This window comes from Lepisosteus oculatus, chromosome 13 (assembly GCF_040954835.1).
Source record: "Lepisosteus oculatus isolate fLepOcu1 chromosome 13, fLepOcu1.hap2, whole genome shotgun sequence".
Taxonomy (NCBI): domain Eukaryota; kingdom Metazoa; phylum Chordata; class Actinopteri; order Semionotiformes; family Lepisosteidae; genus Lepisosteus; species Lepisosteus oculatus.
In genome coordinates, this window is record NC_090708.1 from 19,367,725 (window position 1) to 19,395,720 (window position 27,996).

Consider the following 27,996-nt stretch of genomic DNA (forward strand, 5'->3'; position numbering starts at 1 on the left):
AAGCCCATGCACATTACCAAACTGCACAGAGAGAAATTTTAGTTGGAACGGATTTGAAATCTCCAACAGGAACAGTACTCCTTATTGCTGGCTCAAAGGCTGGTGGCTGCATCTTTCAGAGATTCAGGTATTTAAAAGTTGACTTTTATATTACTAATGTTACTTTAAAAGTGAACAGTCCTGCTAGCTGACTGAAAAGCATGAAAATCATCTTTTACCTGATATTTTGCTGGAAAACTGAAATGTGATAATTTTATGGAAGCTGTCAGGACTATTCTAACTCTCAGCACAACTGTGGTATTTCCCAGTTTCTGTTTACATGTCTAGCAGCAATTATGCTTAATCTCAGAGCATCAACCTATGATACTATCACTCTTTTGAGGTCTGATTGTGGTTTCTTGCCATAGTGATGGATTGTATAGTTATTGTTTTCCATGGACTGTTTAAATTAATTTAAGCTTTGAGACATTTCTTATTGTACTGACAAACGTCCCCCTGTGTATGAATGTATGAATTTCAAGTGATGCAAAGTTTTTTTTATACATATAAAAAAGCAGAATCTATTCTGAATAGACAGTACCGCAAACCATCTGTGTACCGCATGTAACGGTGTGCATTTTGTAACTCAGCTACGAACCCAGAGCACTCTTTTGTGACAGCCAGGTGGTGATAAGGCTATGGTGCCTGAAAGAGATTCGTTTCACAGCCAGAAAATGTTGTCCAGTTTTCAAAGGCTTTTCAGTTAAAAAGTGGAAAGGAAACAGGGTTAGTAATTCCCCTTTGAGGTGAACTATGCTGTGAGATGAAGTGTGAGGATTTGTATGCTTGCCTACTCATTCTGCGTGACAGGATGCCAACACATCAGGGGTTCCTGTGGGTCTCCGAGAGCAGACGGCCACGTGCGCAGCCAGTGGCCTCTCTCGGCTCTCCTGCCGCAGCCCTTGCTTACCTGCTTGCGCCGTGCCAGCTCCTCTTCCTCTCTCCGCTTCCGCTCCTCCTCCTGCTGCCTGCGCAGAGCCTCCTCCTGGTGTTTCCGCTCTTCCTCCTCCCGTTTCGCTCGCAGGTCCGCATCGCGCCTCTCCTGCTCCAGCTGCGCCACAACGCAGGAAAGAGGGATCGATTGCAAACGATCACTGACAGACCGCACCTAACCAGAACTGAAAAGCCTTTGCAGGGTGTAAAGACTGAACCTATCAGGCTATGCTTTATTCTCTAAGTAGGACTGTACTGTCCTTAAGCTCCTTAAGTCATCACTAAATGTTTAAGATCTCAAAACTTTAGGCCGTCTGTCAAGAATTATTCAACAGGTAATATGTTAGAAACAAAGCTTTTACATCGACAGTGTTTAGTACTGCAGCAGTCTTCTGGAATGTTATTTTGCTAACAGTGTGTCGCAGACTAGTCTATAGAATGAGCTTTTCTGAAGCGGACGACTTTTTTTTACAAAATAAGACAAACATACTACTGTTTGCTAGGTTTTTTTTAGATCTGCTCAGGCGTTACAACAAATATACAGAGGGAAGGAAGGGATTGCTGCCATCATATAGAGGGAAATCAAGATCTGAAACTAATGTTTGCACTGAGAAGAGCCACAAAATATTTCAAAGTGTTTTATGAGTTGAGACAAAACAGGTCGGAAAAACTTTCCAAAAGTATTGCCATCTGTTTTAGGAAACCAGATAAGACTCCCATTGCATTGCAGGTCAATCAATATCTGGTTTTACAAGTTGCAAGTTTTATTTGTTTAATTGTGTTTTACTTCTACCAATGAAGCAAAAAGTATTTCATACTATTTTAACTTAATGTGCAAGTGAATACACCCAAAATGAGGAAATCTACCTTAGAAAGAGAAGCTCTTGATCCCCCAACTAATATCTGTATATAGGAAGGTGAAGTGAACAAGGCAATTTACGGTACAGAATGACTCCTGATGGCTCAAAACACAATTGCCAAATAAATTGGAAATCAAGCAAGCAGCAGCATCTTGGAACGCTGAAATGACTCTACTTCTGGGTCAGTCTGATTTCCAAACTCAAGCCATTTCAAACACCTGGAGATCACGGATGTTTTAATGTTACTGCATGTGTGCTGCTCAAACTCTTTATTCATTGAGTACTTGTTAAAACAACAATCAAAGTTTCACCTTTTCTCTTCCTTTAAACATCCCACACCTGGTACTGGTTTATTTAAAAACATGTAACATGTAAACCAGAAACTGATCACACGACAATGGGTCTTACGCTTCCGTATGTTAATGGAATATTAATGGCTTTCCGGCTTGTCTACCTACTTCATCTTTCTTTGCTAGGATTGTATTTCTAGGAAAAATGGCCTTACAGAAGTGTTTTCTAAGTCACACGCAGCCAACATCATTTGCTACTAAATGCTACTCTAATTTCAGAATGAGATTTAGCAAAGTTGGATCTGTAACATCAGCTATTCTGATAGTTAGAAAAGTCCTTTCTCACCTGAAGCAGTCGTGTCTGTTAAGCACAGCTGAATCCTCCCCTTTAACGTCAAGAGAAACAATCTACACAATTTCCTATATTGCACCCGTTTACTTTACACTGCTCCCACTAACACATTAGTTTCCTCTGTTGGAAAACTGAAAGCCCATCACATCTTTACTGCTACTGCAGTTTATTTTGTATAAGCAACATAACTGAAATGTATAACCATAAATGGCTGCAATGTTTCCTCCACAGAATAGCTCAGCTCAGAGTGCAAGTTGTGAAGGTGGCTTTTGGTTTCAGTTTTGATCAGTTATTAAACTATTAGCAGTAAGGTTTTTCTACTTAAAATTAGGATGCTCCAACTAAAGTTAGGATAGGAGAGAGCACTTAGGAAATTCTGGATAAGTGTGACTTAGGAAATGTTTCTGTATTACCAAGATAGTGTAAAATCTTCTCCTAGCAACATTTGATAAGACAGGCAGGCCAGTGTAGATTCAGTGTATAATAAGAGTGTTTGTTAGACGCACAGAGAAGGTTCTACCTTGGCAGCCTTTGCCTTTTCCAGTTGTTGCATTTGCTCAAGGGTAGGGGCTGGAGCCACAGAATCAATAGGTAAATCCCAGACACTGCTGCCTTCCCATGCTAAAAAACAAAATCACATTTTTTAACCTAAATTGCACATAGAGACTTTACTTACACAGAAAGTAACAAATGAAAATACATGTTACTTGTGCTTCCTCTTTGGCTATCTTGGTGTCTTAGTATTTGTATTTCTTCTATAGTTAAGTGTTCCATTCTTTTGCAGTTAAGAGTGACAGGCCCATTGTACTTAGCAACATTACCCCCTTAATGGTTAATTTATGTAATCTCCATTCTTCTCATCAATATCATGTAAATAGCTGATGCTTGTCGTTGCAGTCACAAAGAAAATGAGGAAGGGGATCTGAAGGAAAACGGACATTGTCCATTGTCAATAAATAGCTTAGACTCCCTTTTTTCCTGACAACCACAAGCAGATATTGCAATCTCTAGCATCCAGGATTACAGAGTTCAAAGAGACCATTTACAGGAACCCTGCTCAGTAAAGGTTGGTGTGACACCGGCAGTGAATCAGCGCCAGGGTACTGAAAAGCCATTTCGTCTAAGATCAGCAAATCATATTACCCAGTGCCTGCAGCAACAGCATCCAGAGAGAACACAGGAGCTACATTAGCCACTACTCACATTACTGTGATGCCTGGTCTACATCTCTTCCTGACTTCATGTTGGGAAAAATCTTAACATTTGGAATTTGGTTCTGCGACTACTCTGGTATCTTATTAAATGGTCTGGGTCATGTGTTTGACATGTTGTACCTGTGGGCTGTGAGGATGGGTTCTGGAGTTCCCATATGGAGCCTGTGTCAGGTACAGACATAGATCTGGTCACAGGAGGCACAAGGCTCTGTTCTGACGTCCTGTAAGAACAATGGTGGAGGTTAAAAGATGACTTTTGTTATATATACACACACAACATATTCTTGTATATTATACTTGTAATTTGCAATTTTCAGTCAGTCCAACTTGCCCCACATCAACTGAATAATCAATGCATTGTCTCTACAAGAAAAGCATTTAAGAAGATGTCTGATGATTAAAAAAGCAGTGGAGATGTGTAAAATGTCTTTTCGTACTGAAAAACTGAACAAACGCCCAATAGCTAACAGCAATCCTGGATTTTACTAAGCCCCTCAGGTGCCCATCAAGCAAAAGGAATGCCGTCAGGGAGTCGTACAACACATTACCTTAAATACCAATACCAATGCAACTAATGGCAAGGTCTGATCACCAGAAGTGAGAGCATTCTCACTTACCTCATTTTTAAGGCCTGGTATTGCTGCAATAGAAGACTGAGTTGATGCTGCTGCTGCTGTTGTTGCTGGGGGGTGCTGAGGGCTGCGGCCTTCTGATGCTGCGCTAACACTTGGGCGTACTGCTGTCTGTGCAGAAGACACAAAGAAGCCACATGAGCCCCACCATTCTGCAGTGCAGCCTGTTAGGTGCACACAAAAGCAGCATGTTAAAGTGAACTCGCATGCGATTCACTACCCCAAGCAAGCCAGACAGGCTGAATGTCCTCCTGTTGCTGATAAACTTTATATACTTAGGCAACAGCAAAAAATGTGACAACCCCTTAAAATAAGCGTGTCAGTGTCATTTGCTATGTTGGAACATATTTAGATGTACTTCATGGCCTAACATACCATGAATCGGCAACATACTGGGCACAGTATTATTTGTAGAGTTTTGGCACGTTACCTCCCTTTGAAATGCAAAATTTTGAAAAAGCAGTCATTGTGTCAGTAGATGACAACTGAGCAAACCGGACTCATTGCCCTCTGAGTATGTGATGTTTTTTAGATTTAACTACATTTAATATATTGTGCACTAGGTTGAAAATAATTGGCAGGACATTTCATTGAACACCTTGTGAAAATAGATCTGCACCAACACCTTGCTGGTCAAATGCATGGATTACAATTTTGCTATATTGACAGCTTTTCGCAGCCACTGCCCTTTTGATCTTGCTGCGTGATTTTTTGTGCTGGACATCCCCCCTGTTTGTACCACCATTTTGGCAAAACATGTTTCAAGTGCTTCAGGTGTTACAAAATAAGGAAAGCATCTCCTCTGGCTAACAGAAAGCATTCAAAAAGGTAAGCGGTTGAACGATATTTGCATTGCCTTGACCTTGGCTGCACTGTGCTACCGTTCAACAGTTTACTACTTTCACTCATTATCATAAACACACAAGAGTATTCTTATTTTGACAACTCTGGGACCTTAAAGTACTAATGAGTAGTGCCAGGCCGTTTTCAAGATCCAAGAATGAGTTGTAAGTTTTACATGTGAAGTAACAGGAATGTAATTTTCAGTATACAAAATTTGCAATAGTCTGAGGAATGAACAAACTTTGAAAACCAAGGAAAGGGTTATATGCATTTAAATCAGTAAACTAGATCTGAAATTCAATTTATTTGGCCACTGGGATTAGAGATCATCGATTGTTAACTCTCCTTGAGAGCCTGATAATGACTTACACAATACCAGTGATAAGTGAGGAGCAACTAGTCTTGTTTTAAGTTTTAAAGTTCTTAACTAGTGTTAGTACTTGTGTTAGTGCCAAAATCACAGGAAATGTGGAACAGTACTTGCTAGACATCAGCAATATAAAAAAGACAAATTTGGAAATAAAGTAAAGTTACAAATTTAATAGTCAACAACAAATGCAGTTGGGAAAGTAGCTACCTGCTGAACATATAAAGCATGCTTGTTTTCCATTCCTACTACGAAAACATGTAAATTCCTCCCATTCTTTTTTTCTTTTCTCTAATTTAAGTATAACCTTATTTCTTATTACACAATTATCCTTTTGAGACAATAAAAAAAACACTATACGCACCACAATGTGAGAAAAACAAAAGATTTGTGATTTGAGCAACATGGGACAAATCACACAGCAGTATTCTGCTTCCTTCATCCTTGATCAAGTAACTAAGGAGTAGGTGTGTAACAATGCAGTGTGTGCTTAATATTATCTAAAGAAATTAGCTAGAATAATATAACTTTAGTTAGACAATGTAGGTGCAATACGATTATTGTTGGGAGCTCTGGAATGTTCCACAATGTGATCTTCTCACACACTGGAAAGCAAACCAAATTAAAGACAATTGGCATTTTTTTATTTTAGAGAAAATGTATCTTTTTGGCTAATAAGGCAACACTGTGAGGACTTTTTTGAAAAAGATGCTCTGGAGCATAAGGCTATAATAGAGTGAGCTTACACACTGAACAACATATATATGACTTTTCTACATATCACTCATGATCAGTTTTACTCCGGAAACACTGGTGATCTACCAGACTAGCAGTAAATGATTGAATTGCCAGCATCAGTTCTGAAAATGGGACAAAAACAGCCAAAAATATTGTCTTAGCTCTTAATGTGACACTCAATCATTCCCCTTTTTTGTAAGTTTTCACCTCAGGTATGGGAGAGACATTGCAATTTTGTGCATTCTTGAAATTCACATGAAAAAACTTGCAACCTTCCACCAATCTGTAGCATTCACAGGAGCAGGGATGAAACCCTGGTGTCATGACCAAACAGAAAACAGCTCCTCAAAGGCTGATTGTTTGAAGAACTGCTTACAGTTCAGTTCATGTCAGTTTACTACCCCACTCCACAGAGCACAAGAGTACCGGGGCTGTATGTGCTTAGGAATAGATTTCTGATGACAGGCTATGGACGTGACGCTGCTGTTGTTAAATCTGATTACATGTGCTTACATTTGCAATGCCCTTGGAGACACCTAGCTGACTTACCTCAGGAGATACTGGTACTGCAGCTGCTGGAGCTGGAAGAGGTTGATGGCTGTCAGTTCTTGCTGCCTCTTCAGCCGTTCCTGGTCTAGGTCCCCCTGAGAACAGAAAAGGTGCATCATTTAAAAACTAATGCACCAATTAGGTTAAAAAACCAAAACATCCAGTTCCAAGTGTCAATGCCCTTATGTACTTTTTCCTGACACAATGGAGGGGCAATGCAAATTACCCAGCTATTTTTTTTTATTTGTGTAAGAGTATTTAAAATTGTTATTCATTCAAAAAAACAACTGAATAACAATTGAAACACTTTCTAACTATAGTTTTCACGTTGTCAACTTTCCCCCAGCTTAAACCCAATTGTAAAATGACTAGGATTGGTGGTTCAGTGACTAAAAAGTCAGGGGAGATTAAAAATTCAGTTTTGGACCTGATTACCTTCTTGTCAAGAATTACTTTGACACTTAACCATTAAAATATAAATATTAAGATCTGTGGTGGGTAGGGGGTGGGTATAATTACCTCTATTCTTTACTAGTGCACAAAAACAAAGCAAAACTGCTTTGAGCTCTGCTCTGTCTTGGAAACAACACTATGAGATTAAAATGTGACAAGAGAGACATGTTCTCAGTACCAGTAAGGGAGGAGGGGAGGGTCCAGGTGCAAAGGGCACCCTCCCCCACATCTTAATGATCTCTCCCAGGGGCTGGAAGACTTCATCACAGCCCCGTTTCACCAGCAGCGTCATGGTGAAATACCCCGCCTGGAACCACTCCACCATCTCCTGATTTGCAAAGGGACCTGCCAAACACAAAGACCTGTCAGCATTACCGCACACCTCCATTTAACGATGAAAGGATTTACAAAAACAACATATACAGTACTACATTTAATAATTTACAGCTTTATGCCAGCATGGATTTACATCCATGGGAGATGGGAGCTTACATCTAGAAATACATTTAGCAAAAACCCAACAAATAACCAAAAATATAGACAAAAAGGTTGAATAGTTCTAAACATACATTTTAGTGTTTCAGGCCATAGCTGTTATTTCTGTGGCTAAATCAGCTTTACTGACTAATAACATCTCACAGCGTTCTCCTTTACTTCATCCCAAATCCACTCAAACAGAAATTCTCTCGTTTCAAACCAATCCTTATTTTATGATAAAAAAATGATGTGCCTCAGATTGATACATGAAATAAAGAAATTAATCTTTGATGATAACAAATTACTTGACTCCTTCCAACACTAGATACCATCCAAACTCAGGTACTGCCCAGAGTGGTCAAGGGATAATGACAGCCCGAGGACATGGCATCAGTGACCAGGTAGCTTATCTGATGAGCTCCTGAGCTGATTACAGTTTTATAATATTCTGATTAACATCTGATTCTGTACTGAAGTTTTGCTTTTTTGTGTCTGCATGTCTGAAGGTACTGTTTTTCATGATGAAGAAAAAAAGTGCCTTTTCTTTGTAACAAGTCAGTTGTAGCATTAGCTTTTAGGTAATGACATGATTTTAGGGAAATACAAAACAAATAAAAAGCCTCCTGTTTAAATATATTAAAGACACTGATTACAGGACCTGTGAAAGTATTTCAAGTCCTGTCGAACCCGATCAAATCTCCAGGTCTAACACAGCAATTCATACAATACACAATACAACTGTAACATCCAGATCCGGCTTGTATGCTTACAATTCGCCTCGGACTGTTTCTACTGTCCAGTTATGAGATGGAACATTTTACCACAAATTATTTTCATGAAGGACATAATGTGTGGTATAAAACTACCAGTTTGTACTTTCCATCTTTACCAAAATGTTGATCATTTTCATTCTGTGAAAATATTTAATTTACTGCACAGATTGCTATTAATGCTTCAATAATCCCATGTTTTAAAACCCACTCCCACACAAACTTGTGCAAACCAAAATGTTCTTTTTTTAGATTTGCATTGCTTACCCAAGAAGCAGCACAGTTTAAGAACAAACTAGAAAGTAAGCCCTCTTGTCCACTACAACCAGACGAACGGCTGGTCCTCTTGGCTTAGTTTACCAGTTATTTTTTATTTTCTCCAAAAGATTTCAATATCCATTTCCAAAAAAACATACACCTGTCCTGTCCATTTCTGATATCAAACTTTCCAGTTTGATGTAAAGGTTCATCAGCATATTGGAAACGTTAACAAAAACAAATAAAATGTTTTAATTTCAATTTCGCACTACTTCAGTGGAATACCAGGGCACTGTTACACCCATATCAGGACACAGGCAATCATACTGCAGTGAAGTAATTCAGGAACAAGCAACTGTGGCTCCACAACACTGTGCTGCTTGTTCCTGACTTGCTTAATTAAGTCTGCAGCTAAAAAAGAATTGCTTAAAGATTTAAGGATCGCTAGGAACCAAGTTTTGCTTGAAAACACAAAGGAAGAGTCAAGGCTGACCTGCCAACGACCTGCAGAGAGAAGACTTGTTCTTCTGTTAATACATACCCTGAATTTCTCCCTGCGGGTCTTTATAAAACCACTTCAATGCTGCTTCATGAGACAGAGGCAAGGCTGTAGGCTTCGTTCTCTCCAAACTCTTTGCTGATAGCCTGTCGTCATCAAGAGCGTTATCCTGAAGATATGCCACCATTTTCTCAGCTTCCTGCCATAATGTGCATTTAAAGAAGGTTGTGTTTCAGGGAAAAAATGCACCTTTACTTGCTTCAGATTTAAGATTTAAGGACAAATTGTAATAGTAACAATCGGCTGCATATGGCTTTCTATACTGAAGGTTATAAGATCTCAAAGCAATGTTAATGTTAATGGTAATCAATACTTAATAATATTGAGTGATCATCTTGATTCCATGTTGCAGCATTTTCTTCATGCTGGGAGAGGTGTCTTCTAGTATAACAATAACTCCCATCTACACAGCATGCGTGGTCACCCAATGGTTTAATGAGCATGATACTAATGTTAGACACAAGTCATAGCCTTCTCTGTCACCACATCTGATTTCAATCAAGTCCAATGCAAGAATTTATTCACTTTCTTGTAGAAGAATAGTGCTTCATTTTTCCTGCAGAATTTCAGACACTAGTAGGCTCTACGTAATGGGGCATGCAGTCTGTATTCACCACACACTGTGGCTCAACACCCCATTAAGTGACTTTACATTGGTCTTTCTATTGTTCTGTCCACTACCTCTATCTAATAATGCAAATTAACTTCCAAATATGAGGCTTTAGTTGAAGACCCACCATGGTAGAAGTGAACAATAAACCTGAGAAAGGTAAAAGCACGTGGATCAAGTGCACCGACAGAGCTCACTGTCAAACAGCAACAGTTTGGGAGGTGTAAATGCTTGGAAAAGGGATTTAAAAAACATTTAAATTCACATTTTTAATTTGAAGATACAGTAAGAAAATCTCTATATGTAAAGAGGTTTCCTCAGGCTCTCAACTTGTGTACCTGCTCAAAGTTTTTAAGCCCTTCATCATCATCATTGTCAGGATGTGGGGCCACGGGTATGCTGATTGGAGCCATGCCTGCAGGCAAGGGGACAGATGGGGCTGGGATGGGCATATCTGGAGGTTTCTGTTGTGTCACAGGAGCAGGGACAGACACTTCTGCCAGAGAAAAGGGAGATATAGAAGGTTAATAGTAAAGATTTTGCTGGTATCCATCTGTATTTCATGAAAGTGGATTTGCACTGAAACAATGTTTCAGTATTGTTTGGGTTCATTATTTGCTTTCATACTGCATGCTATAAAAGAGGAACAGGGATGAATATGTCATAATGATTAACGATTGTTAATGCAGTTTTTTCATTTCATCAAAGCACTTTTTCAATTTCAAAGGAACAGCTGCATCAGGGCTCTTTTGCTTATTTCTAAGATATGCAAAAAGGTTTAAAAATGTGCTACAGTTGCTGGTGTATTCAAATAATGGTGTTTAGCAGGGTTCCTTAAATCAGACATTTGGACTGATTTGTCACTTTGCTTGCAATCTAGGAAGCCGCATTATAGCTCAGCAATCCTAAGCACCCCAGTGTTCTTAAGCTTTTCTGAATTAAGAGAATCTGCATGTACCTTCAGGGATACTGCTAGATGCACCTGAGGCCCGCTGTGGTATACAGGCCTCCTGATGAGCCTCTAGTGTCGGTGGTTTTTCTGCCTTCTCGGGGGAACTCTGCTCCAGTTTCTCAGGCTGGCAGGGGGGCGTGAGCTCAGGAGCCTGCGGCTCCGCTGGGGCAGAGGCAGGCAGGGAAGGAGCGAGTGCACAGGAGTCATCCATTCTCGCCGAATCTATGTGAACACCAAACACGACAGCCATGAGGCGACATGCTAGTCGGGCAAAACAAGGAGACAGAAAGAGACTAAAGAGAGCAGAGGCTGGTACACTGCAGCGCTGCTCACCATCCTTCTCTGCTTCTTTCCTGGGTGTCTTGCCAGACTCCTTGGTCTCCTCTATGTCGCTGTCCTCATGCTCAGACTGACCCTCGCATTCATCTGACGGCTTGAAGTCCAGCTCCTGCTCCTCAGGGATGGGCTCCTTGGGAGCCTTCTAGGGGAACACAGACATCGCCTATATAGGGAATGCACCACAAGCAGCAAAACCCATTTCTAGTAATGCTTATAGCGAAAAAGGTGTGTAAGAAAGCCAAGGCATCGAAGGGGCATGAGGTACCATTCACTCAGTGCCAGACAGTGACAATGTCTAAAATGGTGCATCACACTCCTGATATCACTTGCGGGTTCGAATGGGAACATTGTCTGATTCTCCCAAGGTCACAATTTACTCTTCATAGAAGCACTCGCATACAAAATGTTTCAATATTACAACAAATATTTTTCAAGCTGTTTTCCCCACAAATGTGCTAAGGGCCACATCTCTATTAATAAAACCATTATTTAGATTCTCATTCTATAATAAACGTCAGCCACTAAAGTACAGCAGTACAGTAAAGTAGCTTTCATCTTGCTGTAGCCCCAGATTGCTGTAATGCATCCACAGTCTTTACTAAATTGCAATGGGAACAGCAGAGTTTGAGAAGAAGAATCATATTCATGTGAACATTGATTTTGAGAAACATGTCTTGCTTCAACATTCTGCCAGAAGTGCATCATTGACTGTGGGGAAAACCTTTTACAAATAAATGATGCAAAAACAGGAGACGCTTTACAAATACGATCTGTTAACATCATCTAGTTTCACTATTAGAGTGAATAGCAAAATTTGAAATAATGTATGTAAAAATATGCACTTCTACCATTATACGATTGCAAAACTGCTTGTTGCAATGTGGGTCACATTATTATACAATGAATAAGTTTTATTTCAACTTTTTTAATCCAGCCTTTACATTTTTGCTGTAGAGTTAACATTTTCAAGTTAACAATCCCCGTGACGTCTCAAAACACTGAAGGTAACCAATGAGCTATATTCAGGCCAGAATACCATGTGGGCAGCAAAGACAAGACTAAACAGAACATTTACAACTTAATTTCACCTACAAAATGGCTGGAATTAACATCCCAATACAGCAGAAAATGTATTACAAAGCTGGTCCACAGAGCAGCCACTTAAAAGTCTAACATCTTAAAGGACAAACATCCTCAACTCTGTGTGCAGCGAGTGTAATAGTATCCCGGTGCTGGGTTTGGCCAAACATGTGCACCCCGTGACCCTGGTGAGATGGGAAGCCTGGCAGCTCTCTTACCTTGCGTGAGGGGAGGTTGGAGAGCTCAGAGCCCCTCACCTTGAGAGAGAGGAATGCCCCAGAGGAGTCGAAAGTGCCCATCTCCTCTTCGGCATCCTCCAGGCACCACTCCGGCAGGCTGTCTTTCTCGTCCTCCAGACTGCCGCTGCCTGAGCGCGCCCGTCGGTAGCCCCGCTCCTCCTCCCGCGACTCGAACACGAAGCGGCGCCGCTGGTCGGGATGTTCCCGCCAGCCTGCTGAGCGTGGCCCGTCTGCAGGGGGAGAGAGGCGCTTAAGAGCAATATCTCTTCCACCATTTACTGGCTTTTCAAGAGCAAGTCTTAAAGGCATAAGGATCGAGGTCTGTGAATAATATTCTTAGCTTCACGTGTGACCACAAAAGAAAAACAATTCAAAATTTGAATTTGAATTTAGTAAACTAAATGCCTTGAGATCTCAAGGAGTGAACATGACAGCAAAAGCAAAATACTATGTGGACACGGGGGGGAAAAAGCTCACAAATAGGAATTTTAACAACGAACCAAAAGATACTGTTCAGAAAGATGGAGGGAGCTTCCATTTTGTGTAGTCTTTCAGAAGGTTGTGGACAAACATGTTCCAGTAATTGGTACTGTTGCCAGATGAATAAATCTATTAAAAAACTATCTATTGAAGGAATGGACCTCTCCTGTTCTTTAATCCTTTCCCGCTTTGAATGGCTAAACTTCATCTGTGAACTACAGATGCTGCTCCCTTTCATTGTCACCCAACTTATGCCAAGCTTGGCGAGGCAGAGACCAACAGGGCTTTCCAGGTGTTGCCACATGGTGGGTCTGGCTGGCGCACCTGGGCTGTGGGGCCGCCACCGGTCGCTGTCCCGTCGCGAGCCAGCCAGCCGCCAGCCACCGCCCTCCTCGTCCTCACCATTCTGCTCCTCGCGGGACATGCGCCAGTTCTCGCTTTCAGAGCGCGTGAATTCGTGCTTCCGGGACCCCGCCGTCCCAGCGTCTTCATAGTTGGACCTTACTGTGAAAGAGAGAGAGAGAAGAGAGTCAAAGGGCAGAATGAACAATGGCGCTTCCTCATCAAACGTGAAGGAAACAAAACCCTTAGTCATTGTGGAAGGCCAGGCATGTAGAGGATGACCTATTAAATTGCTTCAGGCTTTCCTTCAGCCTGAAGGTATGGTCCTCATCACCCAGCTCAGTGCCAATCGAAACCGGACTGTTTTAATGGCATTCAAGAATTATATAACCACTTGCTTTTGGAACAAAGTGAAAACAAAACCCCAATTACCATGGCTTTAAAGCACTCAAGCGCTTAATGCACATGACACTGAACCTGAAAACAACCTTAGACAGTCTCATTGAGAATCTGTGAACATGACCATAAAATGCTAAACAAGGAGGGTGCATGATCCAGGAATCCTAGTCTGTTTCTTCAAACATCTTCAAGATATGTTTCGTCAATATGGCCAGATAGTCGGTTCCAGACACCTGTTACTCCACATTAAGTATCTCCTGTTTTTAGTCCAGAGTTTTCCTGTACTTTATTCTCAGACCCTCGAGACTATTAGTGTTGAACTAACTTTCTTTGTAACGTGTGACTTAGAGATACCAGTGCTCCAGTAATTTACATAAGAAATCACCTTTAGATTGATCCAACAGGAGGATAAGACTGGTGTGAACTTGTGCTGAATGATAAAAACAAAGTTGAAACTTGTTCACAATGACCAGATTAGGAGTCCATTTCTTACCACCTGCAGATAACGGCATCGGTTCTCGTAAGGTCAGTAAGAAAGCAACAACTAGCACTTTCAACAGACTCCAACAACATGTTTTTTTTCCCCCCACATAGAAGAATTAATTGGCCACATGTAGAGTCAAGTGACCAGTCGAATCAGCTTCGGACAGGAGCTACAGACTGGAAAGAGAAAGGTGGGATCAGAACAGTGCTACCAGAGCTGAACCATCTCATAGACCCTGGGGTGGTATTATTCACCAACACCGAGGAACCCTTAAGATTTCTAATAACTTTTTCTTTGCTTCTGCCCCCTACCTCCTATCGTCACTCAGGTTAAAGGCCATCACCACCACGAAAGATCCCCACTCTGCAACTGGTAAGTAACTCACAATTTGGACGGTCTTAAGTATAAAATGAAGCGCTTGACTTCAAGATACACATTATCAACTATCCAGTTAATATTTCTGATTGCATAAGACATTTAAATTAATTTATTTTCTAAATAGTAGCTGCAGAATACGGTTTTTGAATCATGTTTCTGTTTCAAGGGAGCCGTGCACACTCGTTAACAAAATTTAATGTAAACTCTTTGCAATTACTTATTACAAAAGTAATATATTGCATGTATTGTAAAAGCAAATTACTGCATTCTGGTTTTCAATAGAGGAAGGTTTTAAAATTGATTTTAACTGCAATTCTTCATTCAGAAGGGATGCATTGGGTTATAAAGTCTAAGATTAAAGTATAATCTTCAAGAATTTATGCAATGTTTTGCTTATATCCAGCAAGAATTTTAATCTTTAATTAAATTATTTGATCTTCGCTTGCGAGCTCAGTTGATAAGTAAACAATATGAGTAACTAACAGGAAACCCCTGAACGTACTGACAATTATGTATACCTCCTGCCTGTCTAAATTCAAAGTTCTCCTTTTGCTGTGAATTTGGCTTTAGAGAGTAATTACCGAATGTACAGTGAAAAATCAACTGGGAGATATTCATACATGCTTCCTAAAGCCATGTTAGGTTTTGGTTTTAGTGTAAACAAACCCAATAATGTTACAAAATTAAATATGAACCTTTTAAACATAATGGAGGGACTGTTCACTATGCATTTTTATTTGTATTAGTAAAACATTTGTAAATTCAGCATGTTAAAAATTAAGTATATTTCAGTCTTGAGATTATACTGCTGCGTACATTATTTTTGGAAATTACAAAATGGGATCTTGCCACCTAGAGAACCTCCAATACCAAAACAGGCTTCAATCTAAAGCTTAAAGTAACATTCATTTAAAAAAAGTCCTAAAGCTGCTGTGACTATTAACATTATCTTTTATATACCCATCTATTAAAAAAGAATAGGGGCATGTGTTACTTTTACCCAGAATCAAAAGCTAGTCTTCACAAACTGTTACTACTCAAGATGGTTGTAGCCCAGTGTCAAGTATATGGGACACCTAGAAATTTCTCTGCTTTCCACTCAGTCTGTTAACCAAGGTTAGTGTTCCTGGACTTGAAAAGCCATTGGCACTGCTGGTATTCGTTCTTTTCAAGACCTTAATACTTTATTTAGTCAATACTTCAGTTAGTTATTGACTTAACTGGCGATATTTTCAACTTTTCCAAAGTCTCCGGTTACTGAAACGTTTGTGTTCCCTATAATACCAGTTGTTTTAGAATACTTCAATTTAAAATTCGTATGTTTTAATTGATTCAAGGCACGTTCTTATAACCTGCTTTGAATTAAACCTTATCAGTGCAGAAAATTTACACCGGATTAGCGCTTTCTGTCTTCAGTTTTATCATAATTAAAATACACACCCCTTAGTGTTTTCAAACTGCAAAATGACTTACTGTTAATTCGATGTCCTCAAAAAACACAATCTAGAGTAAACAGACACAAAAGGGCTGCTAAAAACAACTCCATATAGTGATAATTGATCAAATGACCAAGAACTGAAACAGAAATCCACTTATATTGCTTAAGGGTGAGAGGATACTATAGCCTTTAAAGGCAGATAACAGACACATTTACTCACTTTGCTTTTTACAACCCCCATTTTCCATTCAAGTTAGCTTTTGAAGTTACGTCGTTCATATCTGCATAAAATAGTTATGAAATGCATCCATAGTTACAAAGAGCTTTCTTTGCTTAAACTTTCTTCAGGGTATAAACCATGACGCATCTTACACAGGTTCCTCAGGCTACTGCTCTGACAGAATGTGATCTACAAGTACAATGTGGTGAAAAAGTACACCCCCTTAAGATTTTATGGTTTCAAATATTTAGACATATTTGACCTTCACCTAGTCCACACCAAGTCCTAACAGTAGGTAAAACTAACTTCATCTGACTAATAACACACAAAAGTTTTATTTTATTTAAAAATAATCAGTGAGCTTTTAATATATTTGTTTGAAAAAGTAAGGGCACCCCCTTCCAGCAGCGATAAATTGCATCATTAGAGTTGAATGTTTCTCACATCAGCCAGGAGGAATTCTGGCCCACTCTTCCTTGGAGAACTGCGTCAACTCTGATGTTTGAGGGCTTTCCCGTATACACAGCTCTCCGAGTCCTACCACAGCATCTCTATGGGTTTTAAGAGTACTTGAACTTTTCCAAAATCCCCCATTTCCTCTTTTACAACCATTCTGTTGTAGATTTGCTTGTGTATTTTGGATCATTGGCCTGTTGCATGATCCACTTTTGGTTCAGCTTTGGCTGTCAGACAGGTTGCCTCTGGTGTAGTACGGATTTTCTGCTAGACATTATAACAGCAATGCATCCAGGTCCTGAGGCAGAAAAGCAAGCCCAATCCAGCACCCACCCCTACCACTGTGCTTGAGGGTTTGTATGAGGTTCTTATGGTGAAAGTCAGTGTTTGGTTTTTGCCAAACATAACATTTTGCATTATGGCCAAACAACTCCACTTCTGACTCGTCTGCTCAGAGCACATTGTTCCAGAAGTGTATTTTTTCCAGTCAAGTGCAATTTTGCAAGATGTGCGGTGATGTTAATCTTGGAGAGAACGGGTTTCCTCCTGGCTATCCTTCCATGAAAGCCATTCTTATTCAATGTCTTCCTGATTGTCATAACTCATAGATCTCGGGATATAACCCTGGGGTTCTTTGGGAGTTCTAGGGGCATTACGATTAGATCTCTGAGAAACTCTGGTAGGACGGCCACTGTTAGGTGAATTTAGTTTTCTCGAATTTTCAACATTTGTACACTATCTTTCTTACGGTGGAATTTTGGACTCCATATTGTTTGGAAATGAGTTTGTAACCCTTTCCAGACTAAAAAGCAGCAACAATTCTTTCTCTAAACCTGGCACAGATTTATTTTCATATGGGCATGATGAAAATCTCAAACCTGAACGCTTCAGACCAAACTGACCATTTCTGATCTTATGTACAGGTGGAATTACTTCCTGATGACCATCTTATCATTTTGCATATTTTGGTGTACCTGATTCCACATACTCTTTTGGGAAGGTAGAACCACAGGCGCTCTCACTTTTTCACACAAATGTATTGAATGCTGGTTGATTTTCATTTACATAATGACAAAGAGTTACAGTTTATGGAAAAGTAGGTTAGTTTTATCTATTATTAGGTCTTGGTGTGAATTAGGTGAAGGTCAAATATGTCTAAATATTTTAAACCATTAATTCAAAAAAAGGAGTGTATTTTTTCACCACACTGTACAAAGAATGGCAATTCCAGTAGTGTATATCCAATATCAAACCTGTTTTAAGTTGTTCGCAAACATTTTTTTCCAATCAGCACGTTCACTCGAGTGTGAACGTTTTATTCAGTGGCTTTGTTCTGTCATAAATGTCTCCTTCTAATAAGTTTAACAATCTGCCTGTCTCCTTTCTGCTTTAAGAATTTAAATCATACTATTGAATTTGGACTAATTATATTTAAAACGTGGCAATTTTATATCAAGTTCACTTATAAATGCTTCCATGGGTGGTTCCCAATCAATCTTTTTTCAAGTTAAGGTTTGGTTTGTTTCTGTCAATTCCACATGTTGTTCTGGACTTGCACTGTACTTTAATCAAACACACTCGGTCCTTCTGCACTTTTCTGGAATATCATGCAGTATTTCTTTTGAAAAACATTTTAATTCTTATTGAAAGATAAGCACAGTGCCTTTGTTTAATTTGGCACCTCAATCACCAAATAATCTACCACTACCAAGCATCTGCAGAAGACTTGAGTGTACCAAAAGACCATCATGTCTATCTGGGAAAAACCCTGTGGCATTTTAACAGAGATACTAATGGAACTGGATTATAGGATGTTCCAAAGAAGCAAATATTAGAGAGCCATACCTTTGACTGACACTTTTGGTTCGAAAAAGTTGTCACAACCTTTTCACTCAAGCTATGAAGAAAACTCAATTGCTTCTTGCTGCAAATATTCTCATTTATGCTTAAAAACACATTTCAGTAATGAAATTGCACCCATTTTGTGTCAGTCTTTAATGGCGAATAGTTGCTTCAGTTAGTAAAACCATCATATACATAACAGCACATTTAAAAGTAAATGACATTCTAGTGCAAAAATGTGGCTGTATTGTAGGAATGTCTGTATAATCAGTGTGTGATCAGATATGAGATCAGTTCTCAGAAAAGCAAGGTATATCAGAGCTGATCCCTCTCATCACCTCTGTTCTCAGTTTGTAATTCTCCTATCACAGAGACAGTTTACGGTGCCAAAAACAAGTAAAAGTATTTATATAATGTCCTAGGTTCCCTGTGCTATAAAAGTCCTCAATAAATGTACATTTAGACAAATTCTATCAGAGGCCAAATCTTGCATACAAAGTGAAAAACTGAAAGATGAAAAGTTTTTTACACCACACCACAAAGCGCCTTTGAAATTTGACTTAAAAAATCTCTCACTGCCTTTAATTGCACAGGCACTGGATACTTAACGACACTACACTATTAAGTACATGGCATCCCCATAACAAATGGTAGATAACCTTCTACAACCGCCTGCAGCTCAGTAATAGATAGATAATACTTTATTAATCCCGTAGGGAAATTTATGTGTTACAGCAGTCCAGCCCGAGACAATCAAAAACAGACATCAGAATAGTTATAAAACTAAAGACAACAAAATAAATACAAATAAATACATAGGTGTATGCAAAATGTGCATAGGTTTATACAGACTGATTGTCGAAAAAGTACAATGGAGTAAACATGCTGTCCATAGACGAGCAAATGAAGGGCTAACGTCCCTAGCCTAGGGCAGCATTAAACACTCTGACAGCCGCCAGGAGGAAAGACCTGCGGAAACGTATTACAAAAAGTTTTGTAATATTACAAAAATTATATGTTTTGTAATATTACAAAACGTATAATTGAACCCACTCTTGACAGCCACAACTCACACAAAGCAGAAGAATGACAAAACCATGACTTGCAGCTATGGAACTTACTTTGCCTCAGTTGCGGAAACTCTTCAAAAAAAGGCAGATGCGTGCAGTAAGTCATTATGACCTTTATAGAGAGCTTGCACTCGCAGGTAAAATGACTTTCTATCTTGAATTCTCCAATGGCCTTCAGCTCTGTTCTTTGCAAACACAGCACATGCGCTTCATGTGATTTGACCTGTGATCCTAAACAAAGCTGTTTTATGCATATTACTGAAAGCCAAGTACTAGCTTGTCCCTTGAAGGAAAAAAAAACAAGGAGGCTATTTATTCCTTTTTTAAACCTCCAAAGGTTAAATTAGCTCCGTTCCACACAGCAAACAAAACTTATCCAGTGCAGATTTTTCTAACCAATATTATCATTAGGGTATCCCTCACAGACCGGACTGAAGCTCAAGTCTGATGTTGTCATGAAAGAGTTTTCACTCAAATCTCAAATGCATTTGAAATTTCTTTAGAGTATTAAATTGGTCTTTAAAAAATCGGAATTGTCAGAATAGAAGTCAATGCACGTCGCAAATCCAAGCTGTAACTGATTCTGACAAAATACAAAAGCATTTGGAACAAAATGGAACCATCCATTTTCTAACTGCTTCATCCAATTCGGGGTTGCTAGGGAGCCAGATTCTATCCTGGCAAGCAACAGGCACAGGGCATGGTACACCCTGGGCAGGACACCAGTCCAGTCCATCACAGGGCAGAAAGACACAAACACAGACATGCACCCTCACACCAGGGTCAATTTTCCCAGAAGCCAATTTATGTTTTTGGACAGTGGGAGGCAACCGGGGAACCTAGAGGAAACCCATGCAAACCTGAGGAGAACATGCAAACTCCACGCATATATCACCCCAGGACCATAACTGAACCCAGAGCCCCAGCACTGTGAGGCTGCAGTGAACTACTATTCCACCACTGATAATTGACTAAATTAACCATGTAACATCCAAAGTTTTGTTTTCAATAGATGTTTAAGTGGAAAGCCTGTTGTTGTTGGCTCCTTTAAGTACAGTTTAATTAAAAAGCAAGTATTTAATCAGATTACCATTTGCGAAAAAAATACTTGTGACTGCAACCTTTCCCTGCAAAGTAGTTTTCCAAAACATCACATTACCACAATTTTCTTTTGTCATTTATTGATCTATGTACAAAAACTGAAAAAGTACTAAAAAAATACTTTTGAAACTATTTTTAGAGAACAATTACCATTACACTATTTTGCAGCATAGAACTGGTCATCCACAATGACTAATTCTCCTTAAAATGTTCTTTCAAGAAAAAAAAAATCGGGAAGTGTATTCTATGCAAATTTAAATAATCATTGGAAAAAAATGATTATATAAAAACGGCAGTTTTCCAAAAAACCCACTTAGACACAATGGCAAGGCAGCATTCTTAAGGGGATTACTTAAAATTGTTATTAATTCTTTCTCAATCTTATTTGAGAAGTGCAAACTACAGAAGAATTTTAGAAAATGCTGAACATGTTAAGACACTCAAAATTGGTTTTGCAGTAAATTAAATAGTGAAATTGGTTTATAAAAGAAAACAGTATTTATTGCTGAAAAACATCTTATTTTGTACTGCTTCCGCCTTCAATGGCTGTTCGCTGCACTTAAAATGTATTTCATGGACCATTTTCTATCATTCTAAAAAGCGTGACATTAATGTTACATACTGTTCAGCTTTATGTGTGTTAAGACACCAAACAAGAAATGACAAAAATGACCTGAACTTCTCTATTCAATACTACACATGTACAAAATTATTTTTTAAAAACAAAGTGGTCCACAACTGTTAAAGTATTATCCCCATTTACTTGAAACACTGCTAGTAATTAATGCATTTAGTTAAACTATGCATTCTTTTAAAGGTTAAATTAAGCACTTTCATCCTAGAGGGCAGCAGTGCAGCTACTAGGTGAAGTCAATAAGCTCAGGCAACTGCCTTAGCAGTTGTGTAAAACTAATTTCAGCAAGAAAAAATGTGGATACATGAGGAAACATTAAAAAGTCAAAATTAGGATACAAAATAATCTGTGAATATTAATAAACCGTGCTGTAGAGAAAAATAAAATCAAGGATTTTCCAAACTCCAGTCTAAGATTATGGTAAAATTGGACAGTTCTCATTATTCTATGGATCTAAATTAAAAATTGGTTGAAATGCACTTTCCTAATGTTCTTGACTATATGGTTTACGAGATATCCAATTACTATTACCAGGACATCTGAATAGCATTTGGATGTTTTAGTGTACAGCAAGAGCTATCAATCACATTCATCTTGTGCACTATTTAGGTGTTTTCTGTTCCCTGCAACCGAGCAATTCTGATTTTTCATACTGATGGACTAAACCTTTTAGACAGTTTCAGAAGTAAATTTACTTTTCTTAAACAATCTTAAAAATGTAATTGCAGAAAAAGTAATTCTAAAAAAAGCATTAACTTAACTCAGTGTACAGAGCTACAGAACTTCTACGGATATAAAACATTTCAACTTTTAGATTTCAACAGATCAAGATCCAGAATCACAGAGCCTTTTTCAAATATCTCTTCGACACTGAATTAAGCAATAAATCCACCCTACTCCAGAACCAATTTCAAGCCATTGAGAGAACGACATGCCTAAAACCAACTAAGAAGCCATGCCCTGTCGTAAGGCAGAATTACACAATTAAAATACTGAATTAAGGCAGTACATAAAACATTTTTTTAATCAGTATGGCAGCTTTTATCACTTCCATAAGCAAATGCAATATTCCCCTAAAGCAGGAGTTTCTTTAATTGAAACAGAGCCCTTTTGTCTTACTGCCCCCGAGAAACAAAACATTAATGGTTCCAAGAATAGGCACCCCACCCCCCAGTATTATAAGCTGACTCTCTTTGCAGGACAGGATCACGTCGAGCTCAAGGACTCCTAAGACGCTGCTGCTACCGAATAGCAAACAGGGGCTGGGAGAGGTTCCAGCACCACTCAGACAGGTTCGGACCGAGCACTGGCTGCTGCTGCTAATACAGCACGTCTGGAAGGAGAGGTAAGACACTTATTCAAGATCGAAACTGAGCTATACCGAGTGTGTACGGACATTTACAGCAGGGAATGGTTCGTTCCACAAAATCATCATTTTAGAATTTAAAAGTGAAGAAAGCCAAGAAACGGATAAAGAACATAGTCCGATTTAACAAACTTATTTTTAAGAGATGAATGGATTTTTCCAAACATCATAATTGTTGTGTAAAAATCTTCAAGGCATAAAGCAGTAACATAAAACGTTGTCTACAGCAGGCTGCAGTGTTAAAGAAGAAGATCATTCTTAAAGTGGTTCAATCTATCCACCCATTTTATTAGTTTTGAACATGCAACAAATGGAAAATGAATAGAAAATGTCTTAAAACTAGTAAATAACAGAGCTACATACATGATGAACTGATAAGATCTTTATAAAACCATAGTGAAATTATGTTTCGATTTTGGCAAAAGGGACACTGAGCATCAAAAGTAACTTAACACTATGCATGCATAGTTTTAGAAAACATTTACAGATTCTGACTAGATGTTTCAGATTTATTTTGATTTATTAATGCTTCATGACTATGATCTACACAAGAGCTATTGTTGCATAAACACTAAAGAGTGTTTAAGGGCAACAGGTGATGACTAACAACAACTCTGGTTAAAACCAGGGGGAAAAGATGCCAATATTTGGTTTAAGTAGGAGTGCATAGTTTATACAAAACTCCACTCTTATTGACAGACAGTAATCTGACTAAAGCCTTCCTTCAAAATCAAGATGTGACCACATTCATACTCGTCCATTATCTGTTTTGGTAAGACCTTCCTTGCAAGAATGTGTCAGGTATGCTGTGGATGCCCTGTTCACCACACTTGAGGCCCGCTGAACATTTAAGAGAGGGAAATGTGTGACATCTAGGGCTCAGAGTCCAGTAAAACTCTGATGCAAATCACACATCACATTCATATAGCTACCATACACATACGCTACTAGCCCGGAATGTTCGAGATTCCCTGTTACACCAGATTCCCTGTTAATGACAAATGATATTTAAAATGACTTAAGATAAAATATCAGTGAACCAGCTACAAAAGATTATCAACGTGATGCAGTTAAAAGTGTCAAGGTCCTTTTGATGATTGGTATGCATTCCAATTGTGAGCAAAAGGGGAATAGCAATGGACACAAAAAAGTCAAAAGTAGCAATTTAAAGAATGATTAAGTCTGAAAAGACCTTCCTCTTGTAAGATATTTAATCTTCAGGCATACAGTTGTATGCAAAGGTTTGAGCACCCCTGGTCAAAGATGTTTTGTTGATTTTCTAAGTGAGAAGAAGTTAAGACAACCTCTGCAGCAAACAAACTTAAACCTTTGTTTTTTAATGCACAGGTACTATTTATTTGCTTAATTTAACAGACTGAAGAAAATAAAACCGTAAATGTGGCATGAACCTATTTTTTTTTTACTTTTCAGTAATATGCAATTTGATAAACTGATCATACTAATCTTCCTCTTTGTCACTGACAGATGAACTCCACGATTGCTCTACACTGTTGCAGTAATTATTTGAAAGGAGAACTAATACTCATTCAGACTCTTATTTGTTGATTTCTGCACTTTTGCAAAGTTTTACCATGAATGCTGTTCCAGATTATAGGCTGCTAGACATGGCTGCCAAAAGGAATGAGGACCGGAAAGCCTCCACACCCCTCATCGCCCTGCGTCGCCGGCGGCTCGTTACCAAAGATGGGCACTGCACCCTGAGAAACACCAGTCATGCCAGCGCACCAGCCAAGGGGCTGCTTTACCTGCAGGATATCTGGAGCACACTGGTGGACCTACGCTGGCGGTGGGTGCTCCTGGCTTTCTGCATCTCCTTTCTGGCCCACTGGCTCCTGTTTGCCTGCCTGTGGTATCTGCTGGCCCATCTGAATGGAGACCTGGGAGTGGACCATGACAACCCCCCTCCTGGGCACACTGTGTGCGTGAAATACATCACCAGCTTCACTGCTGCCTTCTCCTTCTCCCTGGAGACCCAGCTGACCATAGGTTACGGCACCATGTTCCCCAGTGGGGACTGCCCTAGTGCTATTGCTCTACTTGCCGTGCAGATGTTACTGGGACTCATGCTGGAGGCTATTATTACAGGTACGCTTAACTATATTACACACATTCCAAAACAGAACTCCTCAACTCAAGGTCTTGAAGGCCAGTCTAGAAACCTTTTATAGTCCCTACATTATCAACACTTTACAGACTGTAAAAAACAAGGCGGATAATGAGGCAGAGTACAAAAATAAACAGAGGAGGTAAATTAAATTAAAAGATCTGAAAAGCAGAATCTAGTCTATTACACACTTTAACCTTTGGAAACTATAAATACCAGCAAAACCCTACATTCCAGGAAGGGGTTGGCAATTTTATTAGCTTGCATATAGCAAAACTATTTTAAGTTAAACTATGTACAAAGTCTAGCGTTTTAAATAATCAAGGCACTGCAATAGATTTTTGTCATTACAGTATGATTTTAATTCTTCTCATGCTTCTGTCCAAGGTGCCTTTGTGGCCAAGATAGCCAGGCCAAAGAAACGGGCTGGAACGATCAAGTTCAGCTCCTCTGCTGTGGTGGGGCATCACCAGGGCGAGACCTGCCTCATGTTCCGTGCCGCTAACATGCGAGACAGCCCCCTGACGGAAGTGCGAGTGAGCGCCATCCTGTACCAGGAGCGTGAGGACCAGATACTGCACCAAACCAGTGTGGAGTTCCACTTGGACAGACTACGGGGACCAGAATGCCCTTTCTTCATCTTCCCACTGACCTTCTACCACCCCCTGACCGAGTACAGCCCGCTCTACTCTGTGCTTTGTGAGGGCAACCCTGCGCATTTTGAGCTGGTTGTTTTCCTCTCGGCCACCCAAGAGGGAACTGGTGAAGGCTGCCAAAAGCGTACCTCCTACGTGCGGGAAGAGATCCAGGTTGACTACCACTTTGCCAGTGTTCTGGGACTGGACCCCCATGGCTCTTATAAAGTGAATACAACCAATCTCAACAAAGTGCTGCCAGACCCCAGTCACACAACGCTAGATGGAGAGAAGGTTTTCGTCATACAAATAAATGGAGACGGTAATGATGGAATAGGAGGATAAATGAAAAACCCTCCAGAGACAAAAAACACTCCCAGCTCATCATTTATCTCAATCACTGGGCATTGAAGACAATCAGTGGCACACACAGAGACATGATGTGTTTCTCTAAGGTTCTTGAGATTTTGATCCACAGAGAAATTCCAGAGTGCCAAGGTTTTAAGATGCCTTTGTCAATTACAGCAATCTGAGAAACAAAAGCTCACTTACTGTGATTCAGCTGAAAATGTGCCGGGGCAGCATCTGCAGGGCCCATATGTGAAAGAAACAAACACACAATCAGGATGAGAAATTCTGTCTTTGAAAGAAATCTGCATACCATCAGCAAATCATATGGTTATATCAAATCAGCAACTGTTATCACTACATAGGCAGCCAAAAAGATGCACTGCACTGAATCTGTGGCTGTGACAGTGCTAACATATCTCTTTGCAGCCAATGAGGCAGCAATCAGGATACTGTTGTTCAACTATTTCTCAGAGAGTTTCCACACTTTTTATGATGTTAAATGTTTGTAAACCAAATTTTCACTTAAAGTTAAGAATGAGTTAACAAATCAACAGAGAAATATATAATCTAAAAATATGATTAAGTTAATGTGAACAGAGCAGGTATCACACATTATAAAGAGTAGAAATAGTAAGAGTATCAAAGTAATGAGTATAGATTTTAAGAGTTCATTAATATATAGACTTTGCTGACACTTCATGGAAAAATAAAGTTGGTAATAGTTTAATATTTGAATGGCAATTTTGAAAATACTACAAAAATATTAATGTGAGAATCCAGACTGTGACTGGAGAATTCTATGGAAAGGTCACAAAACCAGATATCATAGACAAAACATACAAAATCAACTGGTCCAAAGATAAAATATTTCTTGTAAAATGATCTTTGGTAAGAACTGACACTGAAGAAGAGAGTTACATTCCTCAAGTACTGTCTAGCATGTACAAAAATAATTTTAAAAATATGAATTACTACTCAGTTGCAGCTCTCTGCATTGACCGAAATGGTTATAGGCATTAATGTAATAAAGAGTAAACTTTTCAATTCACGCACAAAACGAATGCAGTTTGTAGCCTTTTCATTTTCAAAATGTATAGTATTTTTGTAAGTAGTGGCTCCTTTCAAAAATGATTGCTTTTGGAGTGCAAATCAATTCTGCTGCTTATTTCATAATTCAAAAAGCACAAAAATACAGTTGGAAAGAGATGACAAATGTGCTTCTAAATATATGACTGTAAAATTCCATATGTTGTAAACTGCAAACAAGACTATGAATGCTAAGCATCAATCATTTGATGCTTAAATGGAAAGTAGAAATAAGTTAACTTTTTCATCCAAAGTCACTGGAGCATCACATTCTCCAGAAGGTGCTGCCTACATCTGAACGATCCACTTCTTCCACACCATAGGCCTTCTGAATGGCTGCTGCCACCTGTCTCCATTCACTGGTAATGCACCAGACCTGACTGAGGAAATGCTATGAGCCTTAGTTTAAAAGGAAAATCTGGTGCAAAACGAAAATCAAAACCTACATCAAAATGCAGTTCCTGCATTTAGGTCGTTGTTGATAAGTATACTCCAAATCCCTTGTATGTGCCAAAACACCTCCATGTTGTCACACGGTTGATCTTAAAAATCAGTACTCTCAGTGCTTCTTTCCCTGAGTCACAACTAGTCTTTCTCCAGTTCGATGAGAGAAGGTGCATGTAATGACTTATCTCACCCATTGCAGTGCTCGTAGAAACTTTCAATAGTCTTGGAAAAGAATACACTGCAATATTATATATTCAGAAATGTAATGTTGGGTCATCTATGCATGACTGTTAAATACTTTACAATAACTTTAAGGGGTAGGAGAATATAAATGTGTATTACAATAAGCAAATAAGACTTTTAAAATAATTGTGGATATTTTAGGCATTGTACCATAGCTGTGTGGGGTTCAGAAATGAAGGATTCAAAATGCAATTTCTTAATTTCATATAGAAAATGATAGTCCAGAAAGCTATTCAATACATAAACAGATTTTGCCCACATCAGTCTAAGCTGCTGTCCAAGCGGATATAAAATAGCCACACAAATTAGAGTTGAAATGAATAAAAGATCACCTTTTCATGTTCA

At 39.2% G+C, this 27,996-nt stretch overlaps 2 protein-coding genes across 9 annotated transcripts in view; one reads left to right on the forward strand and one right to left on the reverse strand.

Annotated features, from left to right (window-relative positions):
- gigyf2 (GRB10 interacting GYF protein 2) overlaps window positions 1-27,996 on the reverse strand; it is a 60,862-nt gene that overhangs the window by 12,428 nt on the left and 20,438 nt on the right. For 4 of the 8 annotated variants that reach the window (XM_069197674.1, XM_069197676.1, XM_069197675.1 and 1 more), the window contains 13 exons: window positions 26,077-26,109; window positions 13,359-13,538; window positions 12,534-12,784; window positions 11,230-11,377; window positions 10,903-11,118; window positions 10,283-10,440; window positions 9,317-9,473; window positions 7,449-7,615; window positions 6,818-6,912; window positions 4,306-4,431; window positions 3,809-3,909; window positions 2,995-3,095; window positions 950-1,090 (listed from right to left, as the gene is read on the reverse strand). In XM_069197674.1, the coding sequence (XP_069053775.1) occupies window positions 950-1,090; window positions 2,995-3,095; window positions 3,809-3,909; window positions 4,306-4,431; window positions 6,818-6,912; window positions 7,449-7,615; window positions 9,317-9,473; window positions 10,283-10,440; window positions 10,903-11,118; window positions 11,230-11,377; window positions 12,534-12,784; window positions 13,359-13,538; window positions 26,077-26,109 (1,874 nt within the window). The remainder of the gene's footprint in view (window positions 1-949; window positions 1,091-2,994; window positions 3,096-3,808; window positions 3,910-4,305; window positions 4,432-6,817; window positions 6,913-7,448; window positions 7,616-9,316; window positions 9,474-10,282; window positions 10,441-10,902; window positions 11,119-11,229; window positions 11,378-12,533; window positions 12,785-13,358; window positions 13,539-26,076; window positions 26,110-27,996) is intronic. The other 4 variants (XM_015361646.2, XM_015361645.2, XM_069197673.1 and 1 more) reach the window with 3 other exon arrangements.
- kcnj13 (potassium inwardly rectifying channel subfamily J member 13) lies at window positions 11-27,994 on the forward strand. Its single transcript, XM_006637941.3, has 5 exons — window positions 11-127; window positions 14,588-14,631; window positions 22,598-22,743; window positions 24,373-24,870; window positions 25,277-27,994. Exons 4-5 carry the CDS (start codon window positions 24,390-24,392, stop codon window positions 25,867-25,869), a joined length of 1,074 nt encoding a protein of 357 aa, XP_006638004.1. The 5' UTR covers window positions 11-127; window positions 14,588-14,631; window positions 22,598-22,743; window positions 24,373-24,389; the 3' UTR covers window positions 25,870-27,994.